Source organism: Archocentrus centrarchus, chromosome 1 (genome assembly GCF_007364275.1).
Source record: "Archocentrus centrarchus isolate MPI-CPG fArcCen1 chromosome 1, fArcCen1, whole genome shotgun sequence".
Classification (NCBI taxonomy): Eukaryota; Metazoa; Chordata; class Actinopteri; order Cichliformes; family Cichlidae; genus Archocentrus; species Archocentrus centrarchus.
The window spans coordinates 19519739-19538773 of record NC_044346.1 but is presented as its reverse complement, the minus strand read 5'-3'; the positions used below and the strand labels follow the sequence as shown (position 1 = coordinate 19538773).

Here is a 19035-nt window from a genome sequence, read left to right as displayed (position 1 = left end):
AAATGTTGCAGCTTGTGTTTACAGAAGGGCGCTAGGGCCGCTCAGAAAAATAATATTTTGAGGTCATAATTTTTTTTTCAGAATTCTGAGGTAGAGGTCGCAATTCTGACCTTCATTTCTCATCATCCATTTTCTTCTGCTTATCCAATTCAGGGTTATGAGGGGCTCAAGACTATCCCAGTTGGGTTTAAAAAAAACCAAACACACCATGACCCAAAATGTGCCTCAGCAGCAGGTTTTTTTTCTTAAAATAAGAACAAAAATAGAGAATAGAAACCCTGTCAGAGGGAAACAAGAGCGTTCTGCATGTATTCTTGTCTTTGTATGTACGCAACACGCGTGATGACACGGAAATTGGTCAATATAGTTTTTATTTCAGCAAATCATACATACACTGTAAAAAAATGCATCTGTATCATAACCTTTAAACACTATCAGAGCTGTGATGACAGTGTGTGATTGGTTGAGAGTGGCTACAGTGTCTGAGGTCATCAAAATGATTTGCACATCGTTACACTCATGAAACGGCACACTTTAAGACCGAAATGTTTTCCGGTTCATAAAGTGAACTGAAATTCCACGTTAGAACGAATGAGGAGAGAAAAAAAAAATTAGACATGGAGAAGAAGAAAAAAAATAACAGTTACATGGCACTTTTTAATGTGTTAACATGGAATTTCAACACATATTTGATCCAAAAATGAAGCCTGATGGCAGATTAATTTATGAAAATTAACACAGGAGCTCAGCTGATCCCGGGTCTGCATAGACAGTCACGTGACTTATCAACGATACACATCTGGGATCAGATTCAGTTTTCAACCCTGACAGATACACACAGTAAGTAGTTTAGAGCAGATCAGATACAAATCAAGCTTTTCAAACAAAGTAAAAGCAAACACTGTAAGATGAACATTGTCTTTTCATTATAAAGCTGTCTAAACCAAAGCTTCCTCTAGCCAGTGTATAATATATAAAACATTTTCAAATCCAGCAGAATCTAAGTGTTTGTACGCCTTAACTGCTAAGCATCTCTGTGCTTGTCTACATTCTAGCTATCCTATGTAACAAATCAGAAAATCTGCAGTATGGCCTAAGTAACACCATCATAAGAGAGACCCAAAACACATGCCAGACCAAAGTCCAAGTAGTATACAGGCTTAACAGTAAAGCCACTCTTATGCAGTGTAATGACGGGTTTAAGTCAGTCCAGAAAGCATGCTTCCCCCACTTTGACCATCAGTACAAGGCACACCTTACCCCTTAACCTCTGCCCAACATTTTCAACAGATCTGCACGGATATATGCTGCCACTACTGTGCAAGAGACTTGTCCTGTTACGCTGTGTGCTAGCACATTAAGTCGGAGATTGGTATCTGAAAATGTAAAAACATCAACTGCACATTATCTTTTGAACATATTTTTCTGAGATTTTCTTTGTGCTCACCGACCTCTTAAAGGTCAATAAACATTTTCATCACATAGATTTGTGGCTGAAGCACTTTACAACTATCCAAGCGCAGTCTCATCTGTACACGCTTGAAGGATTTTTTTTTTTTTTTTCCCCCCCCAACCTCAACCTCTGTTGAATTTTGAGTTCCTCAAAGGTCTGGCCTCAGGTTCAATAGAAACAACATCACGTGGTATTGGACATGCTAAGACAAATCTGTTTTCATCTTCTGTATTCATCCTACAGCGGATCAGAAACCAGATAACAGTAATACCCCCACCAACACCACCTTGGCCATATCGTAATTTGTCTTTCCTTGTTGCTGAGCATTTGATTTGTGTCTCAGTGAAAACAGCTAGCACGTCGGTTCTAATTGTTATCCAGCTCACTTTTTTGTTGTTTTTTTGGGATTTTTTTGCCTTAATTCTCCTAATAAAGCATGTCTAACTCTTATCTTGTTTTTCCACACAGTTACAGTCACAGTTACAAATCAAGATCAAAAGAAACCTAAAGAGTGCAATATTCTCTTATCTACATCATCAACATCCCACCTATACACAGGAACATCTGATAAGGATTAAAGAGGTGGGGTGGGGTGGGGGGAGGAGACGGTGGAATGAAGAAAGAAATCTCTTTAACATTGTGCCTTAGGCATCAACAAGCTCGGGCATCAGAGTGCTGCACAAAGACAGGACGTGGACTGGAGGACACGGACTGTCCAATGAAGGGAAAGGTCTTTGCACATGTGACCAAATCCAACGCAATGGATTGGTTATCAATTAGTCCTTATAATATTCTCTGGTTGGCTGACACACAAGTGAACAAGTGCCATGAACCACTCATATACTCATACTTAAACAAGAAGAGAAATCATAAACATTTTCCAAGAATATTGATTTTTTTTTTTTTTTTAAACTTATGAACAAACAATACACAGAGAGTAGTCCATAGGCTGTTAGTACGATTAAGTATCTGCCTGGGGGAGTCACCTAGAAACGTGCAGTTTGATCAAACAAACAGTTTTCTTTTTTTTTTTTTTTTTGTTATGTATTTTTCCTTTCTTTTTTTTTTTTTTAAAGTTTACGACAGGTATTCATCATCATCGTCATCATCCTCGTCTTCATTGTCCTCGTCATCCATACCGGTCTGGTCATTGAGGACAAATGAATCTTCATCATCGTCAGTGAACAGCGAGTCTCCACTGCCAAGGTCTCCAGAAGATTCCAATATCACGCCTAGAAACAGAAAATGAACCCAGTTTTGGATCTAATAAACCCTGATACATGTATGGAAAAAATTTACTGCATTTCACAACTATACAGATGTAAAGATGAAATTTTCACAGGACTCTTTGTGGCCCTGAGAAATATGAAGTACACCCCAGGATTCAGCAGCTTATACTGTAGAACCACCTTTAGCACCAATAACTTGAATAACTGTTGGACAGGTGGCCTCACATTTGACTCTAAAATACTTTGGTATACAGAGGAGTTCAGGGTCAACTCAGTGACTGCAAGGCGCCCAAGTTCTGTGGCTGTAAAACAAGCCTAAATCATCACTCCTCCACCACCATGCTTGACAGCTGCTATGTGGTGTGTGTGCTGATATGCAGTGTTTTGTTTTGGCCAAATGAGTCACTGTGTATTATGGACAGACATCTCCACTTTGGTCTCATCTGTCCAAAGGACATTGTTCCAGAAATCTTTTGGTTTATTCAGATTTGACTTTGTAAACCTAAGCCGTGCTGCCATGTTCTTTTGGGGGGAGAAGGAGGTTTCTCCTGGCATTTCTTCCAAACAAGCCAGACTTGTTCAGTCTTTTTCTAACTGTACTGTCAAACTTCAACCTTTAACATGCTAACTGAGGCCTGTAGAGTCTAAGTTGTAGCGCTTGGGTTTTTTGCACTTTCTCTGAGCATCGCACAGTCAGACCTTGAGGTGAATTAGCTGGGATGTCAACTCCTGGCCTTCATATATTTGCTCATCTTTTTTTTTTTTTTTTTTTTTTATAAATTATGGCTTCCATTAGAGTCAAAAAGAAAAAAAAAAACATGGTATGCTTACTGGCCAATGTTGACAAGACTATTTGCATATAATGTCTCTTGGGTTCTTCCCCTAAAAAAGGAACAGTTGGCACATGATCACTGATATTTTTGATTGATTGCCAACCCAAGTATAAGTAGGTCATAGCAGCAGTGACATTATGAAAATATCACACTGATTCTGACAGAATTTTGGCCCAGACTATCTTTGCTTGCACAATAATTATATGGGCCGGCTGTGAACCTCTCTCCCTGTGTGACACAGCCAGAACTTTTCAGCCACAGAAAAAGATATCGCTGTGATTACGGGTTATCTTTAAGGGACAGCCCAAAATACTCTATACTTGACTTCACACTTTAAAGGAATAGTGTGGAGATAAACTTAGGCGAGAAAAATCGAGCTTCGTGATAAATAGCAGGTGGATTTTGTTGCCTTTGAAAGCACCAGGCTAGCTAGTTTCCCCCTCTTTTCAGCTTCTGTGCTAATCTAAACTAGCCAGCTGATGGATGCAGCTGCATAGTTACTCAAATCATGTGGCAGTGGCAAAAATCTTCTTATCCAGCTGCCAGCTGGACGAACATGTCAGATGACAAGCTTCATGTGTGTTTACATTGATATCTGTGGTTTATTTCTTCTCTCCTAATTTTTTTCCATTATGCTACATCTCTTCATTTTCTTCCACAAACACACACACACACACACACACACACACACACACACACACACACACACACACACACACACACACACACACACACACACACACACACAAGTGTGTTTTGCTATCTTTGTGGGGAATTTCCATTGACTTCCATTCATTTCTACAGCCTAAACCTTACCTTTACCCTTTTCCTAACCCTAACCATCACATACCTAACCCTAACCCTAACCTAAACTCAATTCATACCTTAGCCCTAACTCTGACCCCTGACCCAAAAACAGGGTTTCCCCTTGTGGGGACAAGGTTCCAGTCCCCACAAGGAGCAATTGGTCCCCACAACGTAGTATATGTCAGGAAAATTGTCCCCACAAGGTATTATAAACATACGCACACACACACACACACACACACACACACTTGACACGCTTCAACGTCTTGCCTACCGCAGTCTGCAGGGCCATGAGTGCGTGAGCCAGCCACCTCGTTGCCATAGTGATCCACACACCAGCACTGGCCGCTGCTGCTGTGACACTGGTGGGGCCGATAATAACCTTCCTCATCACAAGATGGCAAATACTGACCTACAGAATCGAGCCAAAACACACACGATGAGTTCAGGCCGCACAACGTTTGTGTGTGTACTTGTGATTCTGCGCGTGTCTCACCAAGTAACTTCTTGCCTGCTTGCTTTTTGTTGATAATGGACAGCTCTGCTTTGCATGGGGAATCTGAAAGAGGAAGACAAGGGATACTCCTGACAGACTGCAGAAGTCTGCTTTTCTGGGAATGTGTATGTGTAAATCTGGCTTCCTTTGTCTACTTTTTTGCTTTCATATCGATGTTTGCTTGTGTACCTCCAGTGGCTCATGGGTAAATAGTCTCCCTTTATTATAAAAAAAAGAGTTTTCATCCCCAGTTTCATACAAATGTGTTTTGTGTTTTATGCGGTTTCTTGCATGACACTGTTTTGCATTTTGTTGTGCTCTCAGGGTAAAATAATATTCGGCGCTGGGGAAGAAAAGGCCACTGCCACTGAATAGAAGGTGTCTCTTATTTTTATATTTGAAGAAGTTTGAGACTGAAAACTTGGGTTTTGTTTTCAGACCTTCACACAATTTCAGTTGATTATGACTCGCTAAAGTAACAGATGAGACTGAGCATAGTAAAACTGCTACTTATGGTAGGCGTGACAGACATCACAAATCAGTTAAGCAGGCAACAGTTTAATTCAATAATGTAAACGATGTTTTTTTGATGGTAAGATTTAAAATGCACTCCAAAGGTCAGTAAGAATTTGTCTCTGCAGAGGAAAATGTGTGCATGAAAACAACTGCAAAAAGCATAACAGGCCAGAATTAAACTGAATCTTTGCCATGATGAACGTTTGCAACAATGGCTAGTTTGGGGGAATCATTTTATTATTAATTTCTTTTAACTCGCTTTTCCAAATAAAGTTTGGCAAACTAATGTAACTGCTTGCTCATGTTTCTTTCACTGAGATCTCAGCACATAATTCAGTGTGAACAGTGTTACAGAAAAAAAACAAAAAACTAACTCTTGCATGTGATTGGACTATTTTTCTACACATTATTCGAGCTGCGTTAAATATGACATGACTCCTAAGTGCGGGTATGTCCTTACCTGTGTACCTCTGGAAGCCTGTGCACCACTCAGAGCTGGTTATAAATTTGTCCGCGTTTGTATCACAAGATTTGAAGAAAGCATCTGAGCACGGTTCGTTCCTGTCCAGATAGAGGCTCCTGATCTCTGATTGGTCCAGCTGTAGGTCAAAATTTGTGTCCAGCCGGGAGAACATCCAACCCAGAGGATCCTTACAAATAGGTGATGTCCCAACTTCAAACTCTGTGGCGGAAGATCAAAGACAGTGAGTAGCCACATTAAGATAGATTTATGTAATACTGAATGTGATACTATATATTGTGTCTCCTTGTCTTCCCCACTTTACTAATGCCATGATACTCACTGTTCTTCTCTGGCTTCTGGATCTTGACTCTCTTGTGGTTGCCGTTCTCATGCAGCACTCTGAACCAGTCTCTCAGACGACTCACCACCTCCTTCAGCTCCGATTCACTGCACACTGCAGAATAATGACACTAAAGATTAATGGCAGTAAAGTGATGCTTTAATGGCCTCCTGCTTCCTCATGGACATGAGGAGTCAGAGTCAGTTATGGCACAAAAACTTTAAGCGATTCAGTCTCACAAAGACACTTCAGCAGGGCAGGAGTTTTATAATAAAGATGGACACCAGAGTAACCCCCATTCAGGCTTGCAGTGTGTGCATTCAAGTGTGCCGAACTGTGTACCTTTCTTCTCTGCAGAGCTCTGTTCAAGATGAGAGGGACAAGGACACATGCCAGGGCACTTCATGGTAATCTTCTTTCCTGTGATGCACGCCTGATAGTCTAACTTACACTGATTTAGAGCGACAGAGACAGAAGGGACGAGACAGAAGAGGAAGCAAAAATCAGGATGCAAGTCTCATCAGGAGGAAATGAAAAAACTGTAACTTATGGGTGGGAGTTGATTAGATTGTGTGTTTATGTGTGCCGGCACCTTAGTGGAGTAGGTGTGACCATCACTTCCACATACAGGCGAGGGGTGAACCACGGGGCACGGTTTGCATTTTGACCCTGGACTCTGGTACAGATTGGCATCTTTGAAGCTGGAGAGGAAATTGAAAAGACTTATTTTTTTTATACACACTCACACATGCACTGAACATCTGAGTGTCAGATGTCAAATGATGTACCATTATTCATCAAAATGCCTCGTTGGACCAACACTCCCATTTTCCTTTAAATCTAATGTTTTCTAAGCACTTTGTATCTGTGCTGGATTGTCTTGTTCTTATGTCAATTTTCAAAAAATGAGATGAGGATTTAGGATTTGTGTGTGATTATTTTCTGATTTGCTTGCACTCTGTAGTGGGAATTGTGTTGTTACTAAGAATGGGGTCAGTATGGTGTTACTGTCCTCTGTCCAGTCTGCAGTGTCCTAGACAGAAACACACACACACGTACAAAGCCCATTCATATTGGCAGGACTTGGCAGGACTTTGGGTCCATTGTAAGAAAGTGCCAGTGCCGCGGGTAATTGGACCAAACTGTAATGTCGCACAACAGTCACAAGAGAGACGGGCAACCAGCAGACCAGCTGGGAGAAAAGGAAAAACAGCAGCCCCTCTGGTGTTGCTGTTTATTACGCCGTATAAATAAAAAAAAGAAAAAGAAAAAGAAAACATTAGGAATAAAGCGATTTTCTTTTTTTCCATAATTTACGCTCATTCGCGCTCCACTTGTGGCTTCATCACATAAACATCTGAAAGGAAATACGACAGACAGCTTGGACACACAGGTCTGTTTAAAACATCAAGCATGTGTGTTCTTACCTAACTCTCCTCTGGCTGACACAAGAGGCAGTTTTATAATCCTCAGCCACACACACCTTGTGGCGACTACATTTGATCTTCAGACAAGGGTCTTTGGCTGGATCAAGGCCTAAAAATACATAAGAAGGAGGGCTTTTTAACATGTGTATACATGTACTCTGTGTATGCAACTCAGCACAGCCCCTCTATTTGCAGAATTTCCTTTAAAGACTAAGCATAAAGAGAGACCAAGGTTAGGTTATCCTTTTGTTGTTTCAAATCCTAGATCAATGAGTCATAGTTAACTGATTTGCTTCCTTTCATTTTCAGATCCCAGTGACATGAATAGATATTTCTAAGTCTCAGTGCATTTATGTGTGTTTTAATTAGAGTAACTATTTCTTCACAGAGTGCACTGGCCATGCGTCTCTCACAGTGAACTTAAAGCTATAATACTGTTAAGTATCCTTACAGCTAAAAATAGATTGAACTGATTTTAGAGGCTACTTCTGATCTTAAATCAGCCTCCACTGAGTGTCATTCAAATGCGTGCTCTTGCAGAAATCCTCAAACTGATCTGGCCTCAGATCCCAGAGCCACAGAGGTATATAGCATTAAAGGTAAAGGACAATTTTGGATCCGAATCTGAAGCAGATGGTAATGATCTTTGCTGGTAAAGACAAGCTAGGTGCTTCTGACCCTGTGACAGCTTTCGGTGAGTCAGCTATGAGCAAAACCTAAGGCCCTTAGCTGTTCCCAGAACAGTCTGTAAATGACCTTTGCTCTAAAGAACCTTACTGTAATCCCTGAGCAGCTTTGGCAGATTATCCTGCCTCCATCCTCCATCACACTATCTAACGCTATTGTTTGCCTGGGATAGCTGTGTGTAGATGTTTGAGGATACTGATAAGTGAGAGTTCATGTCCTGACGTGCCTCGATGTGTGTTAGAGCTTAGCACTGTCAGTAATACAACGGGAAATTAGAAGATAAAAGAAAATAAATGAACAGGATATCATCCATTTTTTTTTCAGATGGGTGTTGTAGTTAAAAGAATTGGGGATAGTTTAGAAGTAAAAACTACAGAGACATTTATAAACTCTGTCTAAAAATCTGTTTTTACAGGAAAGGACCACCATGATATATTGTTTATATATTGTATATAAGCATGGATTATATACATCTGCACAACAACCCCATGGATGCTTATCTAAATGACAAGTTGTGTAAGAACAGGAAAGTGTCTCAATCTTTTTTGTTTTCCTCATTTGACCCATTCTGGTTACACTATATATGCAGACTGATGAAGATGCTAAATGTTCATCAAAGGGTTTGGGCCCATTGCAGCCCAATATTTTTGCAAAAAAAAATGTTTACCACTGTTTCCATTTTACCCAATCTCAACCAGTCAACCAATTTGATACAGAACTGCAAACCCTTAACATACACCTGACATTGCATCCTATAACTCTGTGATCACTAATGTTTAAACATTCACAGCCAGACAGAAATATAGTATGCTGTACAGCTTTCTAAAACTTTGTATTTTCTGTTATTCATATAGCAGATTTGCGAATGAACAGTTTTTGTTTTTTTGACTCTCACAGCCACTCCAGGTCTGACCCTTTCTCGATCACACCCACCTTGATCAAAGGGCTTGGATGGGGTCCATGTTCCAGGCTCCTGAAACAATAAATGGTTAGTCAATATATAAAAAAAAGAAATCATGAAAATATTGCTCAGATCACATATTAAGCAAATGATGCACTGCACAAAAAACAGACAAACAAACAAAAAAACACTGGACTGGCCCACAGATTAAGGAGTCATACAAACCTCAACTTCCTTTAGGAGAAAGCATTACAGAAACAGAGAGGCAAGAAATAATTCTGATTAGGTTTAGCACTTTGATATTCAGTGTACATGCATGCATTTATTTAGTCAAGATGATGTTGATGTTATGACAGTAGCTCTCCATGCATAAAAGGTGCCCTTGTCCCACTGTGTGCAAGTACATGTGCTGTTTATCAGACTGAAAGAGATTTTTTTCCATGGAACATATACAGCCTGCATATACACAGCAATGCAAGGTTATCAGCATGTCAAAAGAACATTTTTAATTCAGCTTATAAGTTTTTCAGTTTTTCAGTATTTAAGGTGTACAAAATTGCTGTTACTAATTGGAACTGAAATAAATAAGCGTATTACAAGAAGCTGAATTGTGGTATCATATTGGCACCTCTGTACAAATGTGTTAAGAGATCTTTTGTATGAGAAGCTTTATTGAGATAAAAAAAAAATATTAGTTATTTGTAATTCATTTTTAACTTTAAAATGTTCCAAAAATGCTTTGCTCCATTAAAAAAAAATCTTCCGTGGTGTAGCCGAATGATTCAGTTCATTGCCTGTGAACATGTTCCCACAGTCTAAAAAGGGAATCCGCAGAGGTGAGCAATTTGCCAGCTTTTAATAGAAGGCCATGGAGACACACCCAGCGGGTGCTGGCTTATGATGCAAATGTAAAAGGAGCTTAAGAACTTGTGAGCTGTGTGTTGTTTTGCTGAGGTCAAAGATCTCACTGTCTGGTCTCTCCCTCTGTCTTTGGGCATCCACTCAAACCCAACGCTGCACCGCGCGTTCTCGCGGATTCTGTCACAATGGTAACCCTTTGTTGTCGTCTCACCTGTCTCCTTTCTGTTGTGTTTATCATCCACATTCAGTCACACGTGCACACATAACCACACACTCTTGTTTTGGCCAGCTGAAGAACTGACTATCATTTATTCCCTGGAGATTAGGCCTGTTACAACGAATCAACGGAGAATCCAAACAGCTTCTGATGGTTTTCATCTGTGGGTACTAGTACTGAAGTTTTTTAATGTGCATTTTACACATCCAAGATGTATGCATACAATAACGAAAAATAATAACTAATTAAAAAAAAAAAAAAACTGTGATATTCAGTGTTCAAGTTTTCAGTGCAGTAACCCTGGCAACTTTCCAGAAATAAAAATTCACTCTTAGCCAATGCCAGCTTTTTAATGACGACCTACAATCAAGAAAAGGGGTTTGTATTTGAAACATAGCAACAACACAGCTGCTATATGCAGAGAAACAAGTGATCCAAATATTCATGTGAGCCTCTTTTCTTTAATGACAATTGACCATTGCAGTTGCTTCTGTGTCACAGATCATAAAGATCTTTCAAAGAGCTTATAGGAAAGTCTCATGTCAGTTCAGCTACAGTGCACAAAGACAAAAAACCTGGTTTGTCATTAATGTAATGATAAACTGTAATTGGAAATGAATAAATCGCACACCGATGGTGCAGTTCTCTATTGCAGCTCTTAATTTAAGCTCTTCTTTCAACCAAAAAAATGGGATGAAGAATGATAAAGAAGTAGTTCTATGTTCTATTTATGACTGAAGTCATTTAAAGCAGAACCAAAACATGAAAATAACAAAACCACCTGCAAAAATACATCAAAACTGTCCCAGGACTGGCTCAACTCTGCTCCCAGAGTAGAAAAAAAAAAGCAATATCAAATTTCTAACTTGGGAAACCAGAAGCCACTTCTGGAAACCACTGACCCTCTGCTGCTGTGGCCACAGCTGTACAAACAGAAAAACATGCCACAGATTTCAAAAGCTGATGCCTAAAAGCGCAAGGTGAGAAACTCCCACAGAACTGAGAGATGCGTGCCTCGCTGATGTCCTTCCTGTTTGTAAAGTGAAGCTGTGCTTGCTCTGCGAGGTAATCTTGAGCATGTGACTGTGACTGGAGGCCACTTTGCTGAAATGGGTTTGGCAAGTGTCTCTCTGGAAGAAGTTGCAGCATGTTGTTTGCAGAATTAGACAGTACGAACATGAACTACCTCATACATCAGTCTACTGTACAGTGCACGTGAATGAATGCTGACTGAAAATGAAAATGAAAAGCCATCTAGGCCTTTATGTCTTTCTTTCTATTAGTGTGTGCCTTTACTTGTATTACTCATAATTTATATATACAGTCAAATTGTATGAAATGATTTTCTGGGGTATTAAAAATAGAGTCAATTTAAAGTAAATCATTAAACTTTGGAGAAAGCTTTACTGTAGTTGGAGGTAATGCAGGCAGTGCAGTTCTCTCATTTCTATGAGCACCGTTTCCTCTCTTTCTCCCTTGTACAGAGCAGGTTAATTGTACTACTGTGATATATTTTGGCCATACATCACTAATTATATGGAGAAATGTGATACGCTGCCCTGGTTTGAGCAGGAGAGAGATGAACCGTGAATAAGCAGTGACAGAGGAAGGCCAGAGTATCAGCAGTTATGAAGCAGTTAGTGTTTGGGATAAAACAGCAAAGATAAATGTGCTACACAAAAACCCCGGTTAAAACTTAAATGAAGATGAAATGAATTTTATAAAAAAAAAAAAAACAACCAACCAAAAAAAAGCTAAGTTGAACTTTACAGCTCTGGGATGGATTTTTGGTAATGTGAGTGTATTTTTGCAAAGATGAAGTACTGCAATCTGCTACTTCAAACTATCTACTTCAGATTTTCTTCAGTTGTTCCATCATTGTTTTTATCTGTGAAGAAGTTTTCGAGCTTGACAAATTTGTGCTGTCAATCTAACTGCTAACTTTAATTTGCTTGTATAATTTCTGATCTTTCTGCAGTTCTTCTGCAAAGTTTGTTTCTTTGTTTGTTTTTAGCAAACTTAACACATATGGTATTGTAGACTTCCAGTATTGGGACCCATGAAGGAAGCTCTCAGTGACAGAGTTACTGACCTTCAATTCATGACTTTCATGCTTTTTTGTGTGTTTTTTTGTTTGTTTGTTTTTTTAAATGATGTAGTTTGACTTAAACTATTCACATTAACTAGATGGAGCCAAAGTGAACCCTTCTGGGGGTTTTTTCTTATAGCACATCATTGACGATGATGTGGAATGATTTACACTGTTGAATTGAAACTGCCACAACATCCCCACTATGAAAAAAACATGACTGTCACGAGTGTCTCCCTCTGTCTCACTTCCTTGCCTGCTGTGAGGAGAAACAGGGTCAACTTTTGCACTTTCTTAGCTCTAATTAATTTCTCCTTCTTGTCCTTTATTGTTAATCCTCTGACCTTCACTTCAGACTCTTCGATACTCATTACATTGTGTCCCTCTAGCTTCAAATGCTAAAAAAGGCTGTGGTAAAAATGAGTCTGCTTCTCTTACTTAGAATTACATGCATCATCTGAAGTCCCCCTTAACATTAAGGAAGCACACAGAGCAGAGATAAAGCCATATAGTGAGGTATTTGTTTCTGTTCAGGATGTGCCCCCTTCTAGCAGTGTAAACTGTGGAGACTGAATAATGAGAACATTGCATTATAGGGCCAGGCCCTCTAGACCAGTCAAGACAACAAAAGTGCTTGCGGTCTGATTCCTTAATGGAATCAACAGACGCATGCACACAAGCACAGACTCACACACACACACACACACACACACACACACACACACACACACACACACACGAATGCACATCCGTGCACATAGACAGCTCTACAAACATACTTATCACTACAGCCCTGACTGCAGTGCCAGAATCTGTCAGCACTACAAAACATCAAATAACTGGAAGAATGCACTTCAGTGCACATGCAACCAGCCACCCACTTTCCTAAAAACACAGAAAACCTCAAATTCAACAATAGATCTAATGGGCTCCTGAGTGCGCTCCAAAATAGCAACTTTTCAATTTATCTCTCCATTTGTTTCCACCTCTATTCCTCCCTCACAGTTCTAACAGCCCTTTTTTCCCTCATGTGCACAAAACATGCAAACACGACACTGTGTGTCTAATATCCTAATTTGCTGCTGTGGATATCGATTTTATCCGGTTTCATCCAGATTTCTGTAGAAATATTTCCTAGTGAATATCTTGTTTCTGACAACCGCTTTTCTCACCTTTACTTGACATTTTCACAGATCTGATTTCGGTGCTTCTAATTGCATCCTAATGACCTCCTTTCCTGTCCTTGCTGCCTTCTTGCCTTCGTCCTGATGTCCAACAGGAGAAATATGTACATTTTTTCACTGTACTGGCTCGGCTTGCCTTGCTCAAGCTTGTCGCATGCATGCACTCACAAACACATACAAATCTACACTGAGGTGCTCTGAAGTGGAAAAGGCCTGAAGCTCTGTACCTTCCCTACATCATTCACACTCCACAACACAAACAATGTATGACACACACACACGCGCGCACGCACACAAAAATAAAAATGAAAAAAAAAACCCACAGAGAAAGGAGAGTCTATAAAAAGGTATAATCTGCTCTTATGAGATTGGTCTACACAAGATGTTGTTTTCCTCCTATAATATACCACACAATAAAGTGCCTCGAATGTCACCGCACATCATTCATCGTGTTTTTACTCCAATTGTTAACAGTCTCTTCGCTCTGTGCCTGTTCTGTAAGCGAGGCCAAGGTCCAGCAAGAGGAGCAGAATGTCTAAAAACTGAGATGGCACCAGCGCTGAATAAGACAGCTCCAGGCCTCCACAGCCATCATAACAGGGCTTAGCCAAGATACTATACAGTGCACTTAGCATGAAGCCTACTTATGGCTCTTGCTGAAAGATGAAAAAAGTACATGCCTGACATATAAAATTAAAGTCTCAGGAAAACAAAGCTTTGCAGTACATTGGTTTAATGTGTGTGCATCTTTCTCTGTTTGTTTTTAATGGCGATCACCTTTATTCTTCAATATAGCATCAACTCTCTTAGGCAAGCTTTCTCATAATTTCTTTAAGTAGTCTTCAGGAATAGCTCTCCAGGATTCCTGGAGGACATTCAAAGCATTTTTTGGGATGCTGACTGCCTTTTGTTCCATTCCCTATCAAGCTGATCCCACACAGATGGATTGACTGAAGAGCCAGATGTATCTCTGTGGTCCTGTGTCAGGATTTTTCCTATTTCTTAAGAACATTACTTTCAGACACTGTTAAGACTCTGTTGTCGATAATCTGCAGCCACTTCTTCCTTTGTCCTCCACTTGTTCAGTTTCCTTAAATATTTTAAGGATACTCTGCACACCGTGCCGTGATATTGCCGGGTTTTCGGCTAACAGCTCTTTGGGAATCACCTTGTTGCTGCAAAAATACTATTTTAATCCTGTCAAACTGTGTTATCTTTGACTTTTTTCGTAGATTAAACTAAAGAAATGGGAACAAATTGTGTGTTTTTATGACAGGCTGCCAGAAACACAGTGCTTAAAGACACATCTTCAAACTGGTTCTTTGCTAAGTCGTCTGTTATGTATAGACACAACACTGTTTCATCCCTTGAGTTTGGTGTCGTTTTATGGTTGAATGATTCATAGGTCAGTGTTAAGTGGCTTAACAAACAAACAAACAAACACACATTCTTCTGAAAATGGTCAGGTACAAGGACTGGACTGAAAATGAGTGAAAAAGCAGCCCATGTCCAAAGAAAATCTTTGAAAGACCTTCAGAAAGTCTAAAGAATTTTTCAAGACCACTTAAAAAAATTACAAGAAAGCCTGGCTCCTTGGAAGTGGAGTGAGTGACTTTGTGAAATGTAACTTAAGACAGATAAAACAGTTAAAAAAACTACTTTATACATTGCAATCACATAATTTTAATTTAATGGTGTTTAAATCCCTGCAGGGTAAGCCCTAACTTAACAAGAAAAAAGAATAAAAAAGCTGATGCAACCACTTCGCTTCCTGTATAGAAACAGTATGTAGGCCATGTGTCTCCAAAACAAAGTTCATATGTATTCACAAGTTGTGCTCTATGTTTTGTGACAATCAGCTGCAGCTTTCCTGTGCTGCTCACTGGCCCCTCGAGCTGTAACCTCTATACAGCGAGTGCACACAGTAAGTGACAGTATTGTGACACTGTCGAAGTGCTTGTGTTCCTTTATGCATGACTGTATCAATCACACTGGCATCATTTCTAACTATAGCGCATCATCATTAGTACAGAAATAGAATCGGAAATCAGTACGCAGAAGCATTTCCCACCTTTTAATTATCTAGAAACACAGTGAGCTTAACAACAGATATGTTTCATCTAGTGCTAGAAAGAAGGTGTATTAAAGATGATTTTATTTTTAAAAATTAATGGACCTATATTTGGATTATAACCACTAGAAACACGGTGTTGATACTGTACAAGTTTAAATGCATACAAAAGATGCAAAGAGAAATATGATAAGATGTACTGATGCATTACTGCATGCAAGACTGGAAAACAAAACAAAAAAAAAAAAAGAAGAAACAAACAAAAAAAGACACACACACAATCTGGGACACAACCTTATAAACGGGAAATGAAAGGCACACATATATATACAGAGCGTTCAGTGCTTTTGCGCTCTATCTCTATCTCTAATGCTTGAGCCTCAAGGTTAAAACACACAGATGTGAATGCGCACAAAGCTTTCAGCTCATTGACAATCATTCTACTCTCTTTCATCTTTCCTTTCCACTCTCATTACTCTGTAGCTTCCTCTCAGATATCTATCTATGACTTCTTATGCATTAACACAGTCACAGAGCTCTGTTAACGCTCTCTTTCTACTGTCTTCCTGTAGCTCAAGATGTCAGATCATCTTAAATAGCACACAGTGCATGGTTAATCACATTTCCTCTCTGCTTGGTTCTGACACTATTTGAAAAATCCAAATCCTGTTTAACAGTTGGACCTGAGGTGTATCACATGGATGCACCTGAGCTGATGGGTCACACACTCACAGAGAAAGTGAGACAAATAAATACAAGTTACATAGAAATGTGTATATAAAAACAATTCTTAGCGCATTTATCCAGCAGTTCTGGTAAAACCACTCAAAGCTGGAGTGCATTTTTTTTTTCTACCATTTTAAGTCTGTTCTTTCCAGCATCACTGGGGTACACTACATAAAGCCTGTTAGTGCAGACATGCTTATTTTCATATATCCTATCTTGTGTGTTAGTACAAGTTCAAGCATGCACAAATCATTTCTGGTGTGGAGCCATTTAATCTGTGGCTAGAGGCAAGATATCTTTTAAGCAAATGCACACCACCTAAAGCCCATTTAAGAATTTCCAGTCTTTTATCTGTACAATACAGCTGTTATCCATTTAATTACAAGCTAAAAACATTACTTGAAGTAAAAAAAAAGAAAAAGAAAAAAAGTGTTTCCAGTACTTCAAAGACAAGCATTTGGCTCCTGAATGGCTGCTGTTCGATGGCTATAAGAATTTTTGGGGGCACCATGCAGCATGAATACAGTAATTATTTGCAGCAACTTGGCAGCATGGCCACATGGTCAGAGGCTGCGGGTCTGTGCCATGACAATCAGTGGCGGCATTAACTTCACTAAGTGGCCTTAAATACCCATGTCAGGGTAATCGTGGCTGACAGCACCTTATTGAAGTCAGCTAGTGAAGATGCTGTTGATAGAGGAGACTGCAAGGAACATAACATACCGTGTGATATCCCTTTAATATTCCCATAGGGACCCACGGTGTGTGGGATTAAAGTCGACTTGCTCTACTTTGTTCATCTAGGCCTCGCTGCTGCGGACTCTCTCCTTATACCTGCTTATAATTAGGCCCCCTTTTTGGGGGGGACTCTGTGGTGCCTCTCAGACTGCTCTGTGCCTTTGTGATTCGCACAGGCCTTGGCTACCTCTGCTAAGCAGGGACTGCTATAGCGGAAACACGCTCACAGGCAAGGGTCATCCCAGCATCGTTCTTAGTGTATTTACTGTCTCAGCGGAGCGGGTGACGAACGTGTGACAAACACCACAACGGGCCCCGTGACGCGGCGCTCGGACACAACGACAAAACGAGGAGCGCGTGATCACAAACCATTGAGGGTGGCTACAGGGAGAGAAAAGACGGGGGCTGGAGCGGGGTGTAAAATGAGATAATGTGTAGGGGAAAGGCGATAATAACATAAGCCCGAAATGTTACCTACATCTCTGAATTTATCCCACTTCCCTGTGAGCCACTTATCATCCAGAAAATTGCCGCTGTCGGAGCGAGCGGAGACGTGTCCAAAGGCGACGGCGCACACACACAGCAAGGCGACGCTCAGCATCTGCGGACACACAACAGCACAGAGAGAGGACATTGGATCCGGCTGTAGGACACCGCAGTCGCGCTGAAACAGAAGCGGTTCAATCTGCATCGCATCAGCGACGAATGCTACATGTCAACGAGACAAATAACAACACGCGTGTTTTGTTTTTTTTTTGTTTTTTTTCTTACCTTGTCGCATCAGCTGCTCTCCAGACTGTATGTGCTCGCTGCCGTTTCTGTCACAAGTAATAGCAGCCTCTCCTCCCTCACCGTCTCTCCGCACCGGCTGTCTGTGCGCAGCAGAAAACGGGAACGCGCTTGGCACCGTGCGCGAGCCCTGTGTTGTTGGATGTGGGCTGTTATCAGGCCAGCGCTAAAGTGATTTCCAGTAATTAGCTCTTACAAAAACTACGTTAAGTAATCATAAAGGGAAGGAGGTTGAAGAGACGTGCGTAAAAATTATAATTCAAATAATATATATATATATATATATATATATATATATATATATATATATATATATATATATATATATATATATATATATATATATATATATATATATATATATATATTTTTTTTTTTTTTTTTTTTAATGAAGTCAAAGAAAAGCGAGTGTTGATGCAAAAGGTGTTTCTTTTCCAAAAATAAATACTGTCATGTATTCCAACCCGACCCACGAGTTTGACTCCAAGGTCAGCTGAAATGTCAGAAATTCACCACTAAATGAACCACTCTGCATAATCTGTGGGTGGAAGCAACTTCTGTTAAGTTAGTCTTATGTTGGACATGCAAAGCCCAAGATGTTCCCCAGAGTGGCTCTGTGTGGGAAAACGGAACATCTGCAGCACTTTTGGTTTTCAAAGAACACCCAAGGGACCACATTGTGACTCCACTGCTATGGTTTACAAATAGACAGATTGGTGTGTGACACTATACCTACCTATCTATCTATCTATCTATCTATCTATCTATCTATCTATCTATCTATCTATCTATCTATCTATCTATCTATCTATCTATCTATCTATCTATCTATCTATCTATCTATCTATCTATCTATCCATCCATCCATCCATCCATCCATCCATCCATCATCCTCTTCTGCTTATCCAAGTCATGGTCACGAGGAGCTGGAGCCTGTCCCAGCTGCCATAGGGCAAGAGGTGGGGTATACCCTGGACAGGTTGCCAGCCTATCTCAAGGCCAAGAGACACAGATAGCCATTCATACTTACATTCACACCTATTGGCATCACCAGTTGACCTAAAAACATTACTTTGGACTGTGGGAGGAAAGCCTCCACACCCCACAGAGAAAGTCTTCGGTCAACCAGGAGGTTCAAACTCTTCTTGATGTGAGGAAACACTGTTAACCACTGCACCACCAATGCCCTCCCCCATTTTAAAAGATGA

General features: G+C 40.1%; 1 protein-coding gene across 2 annotated transcripts; it reads right to left on the bottom strand.

Moving 5' to 3' along the window:
• Positions 1-354: 354 nt before the first annotated feature.
• On the bottom strand, positions 355-17957 carry spock3 (SPARC (osteonectin), cwcv and kazal like domains proteoglycan 3). Of its 2 annotated transcripts, XM_030736342.1 has the most exons (12): positions 17810-17957; positions 17517-17639; positions 9378-9386; positions 9185-9224; positions 7565-7673; positions 6730-6838; positions 6480-6588; positions 6138-6251; positions 5795-6016; positions 4819-4881; positions 4597-4734; positions 355-2685 (listed from the first exon to the last, which is right to left on the bottom strand). In XM_030736342.1, the coding sequence occupies exons 2-12, from the start codon at positions 17637-17639 to the stop codon at positions 2531-2533; spliced, it is 1191 nt and encodes a 396-aa protein (XP_030592202.1). In that variant the 5' UTR covers positions 17810-17957; the 3' UTR covers positions 355-2530. The 2 variants fall into 2 exon arrangements, with proteins under 2 accessions (XP_030592202.1, XP_030592210.1); XM_030736350.1 differs by lacking the exon at positions 9378-9386.
• Between the last annotated feature and the right edge of the window lie 1078 nt (positions 17958-19035).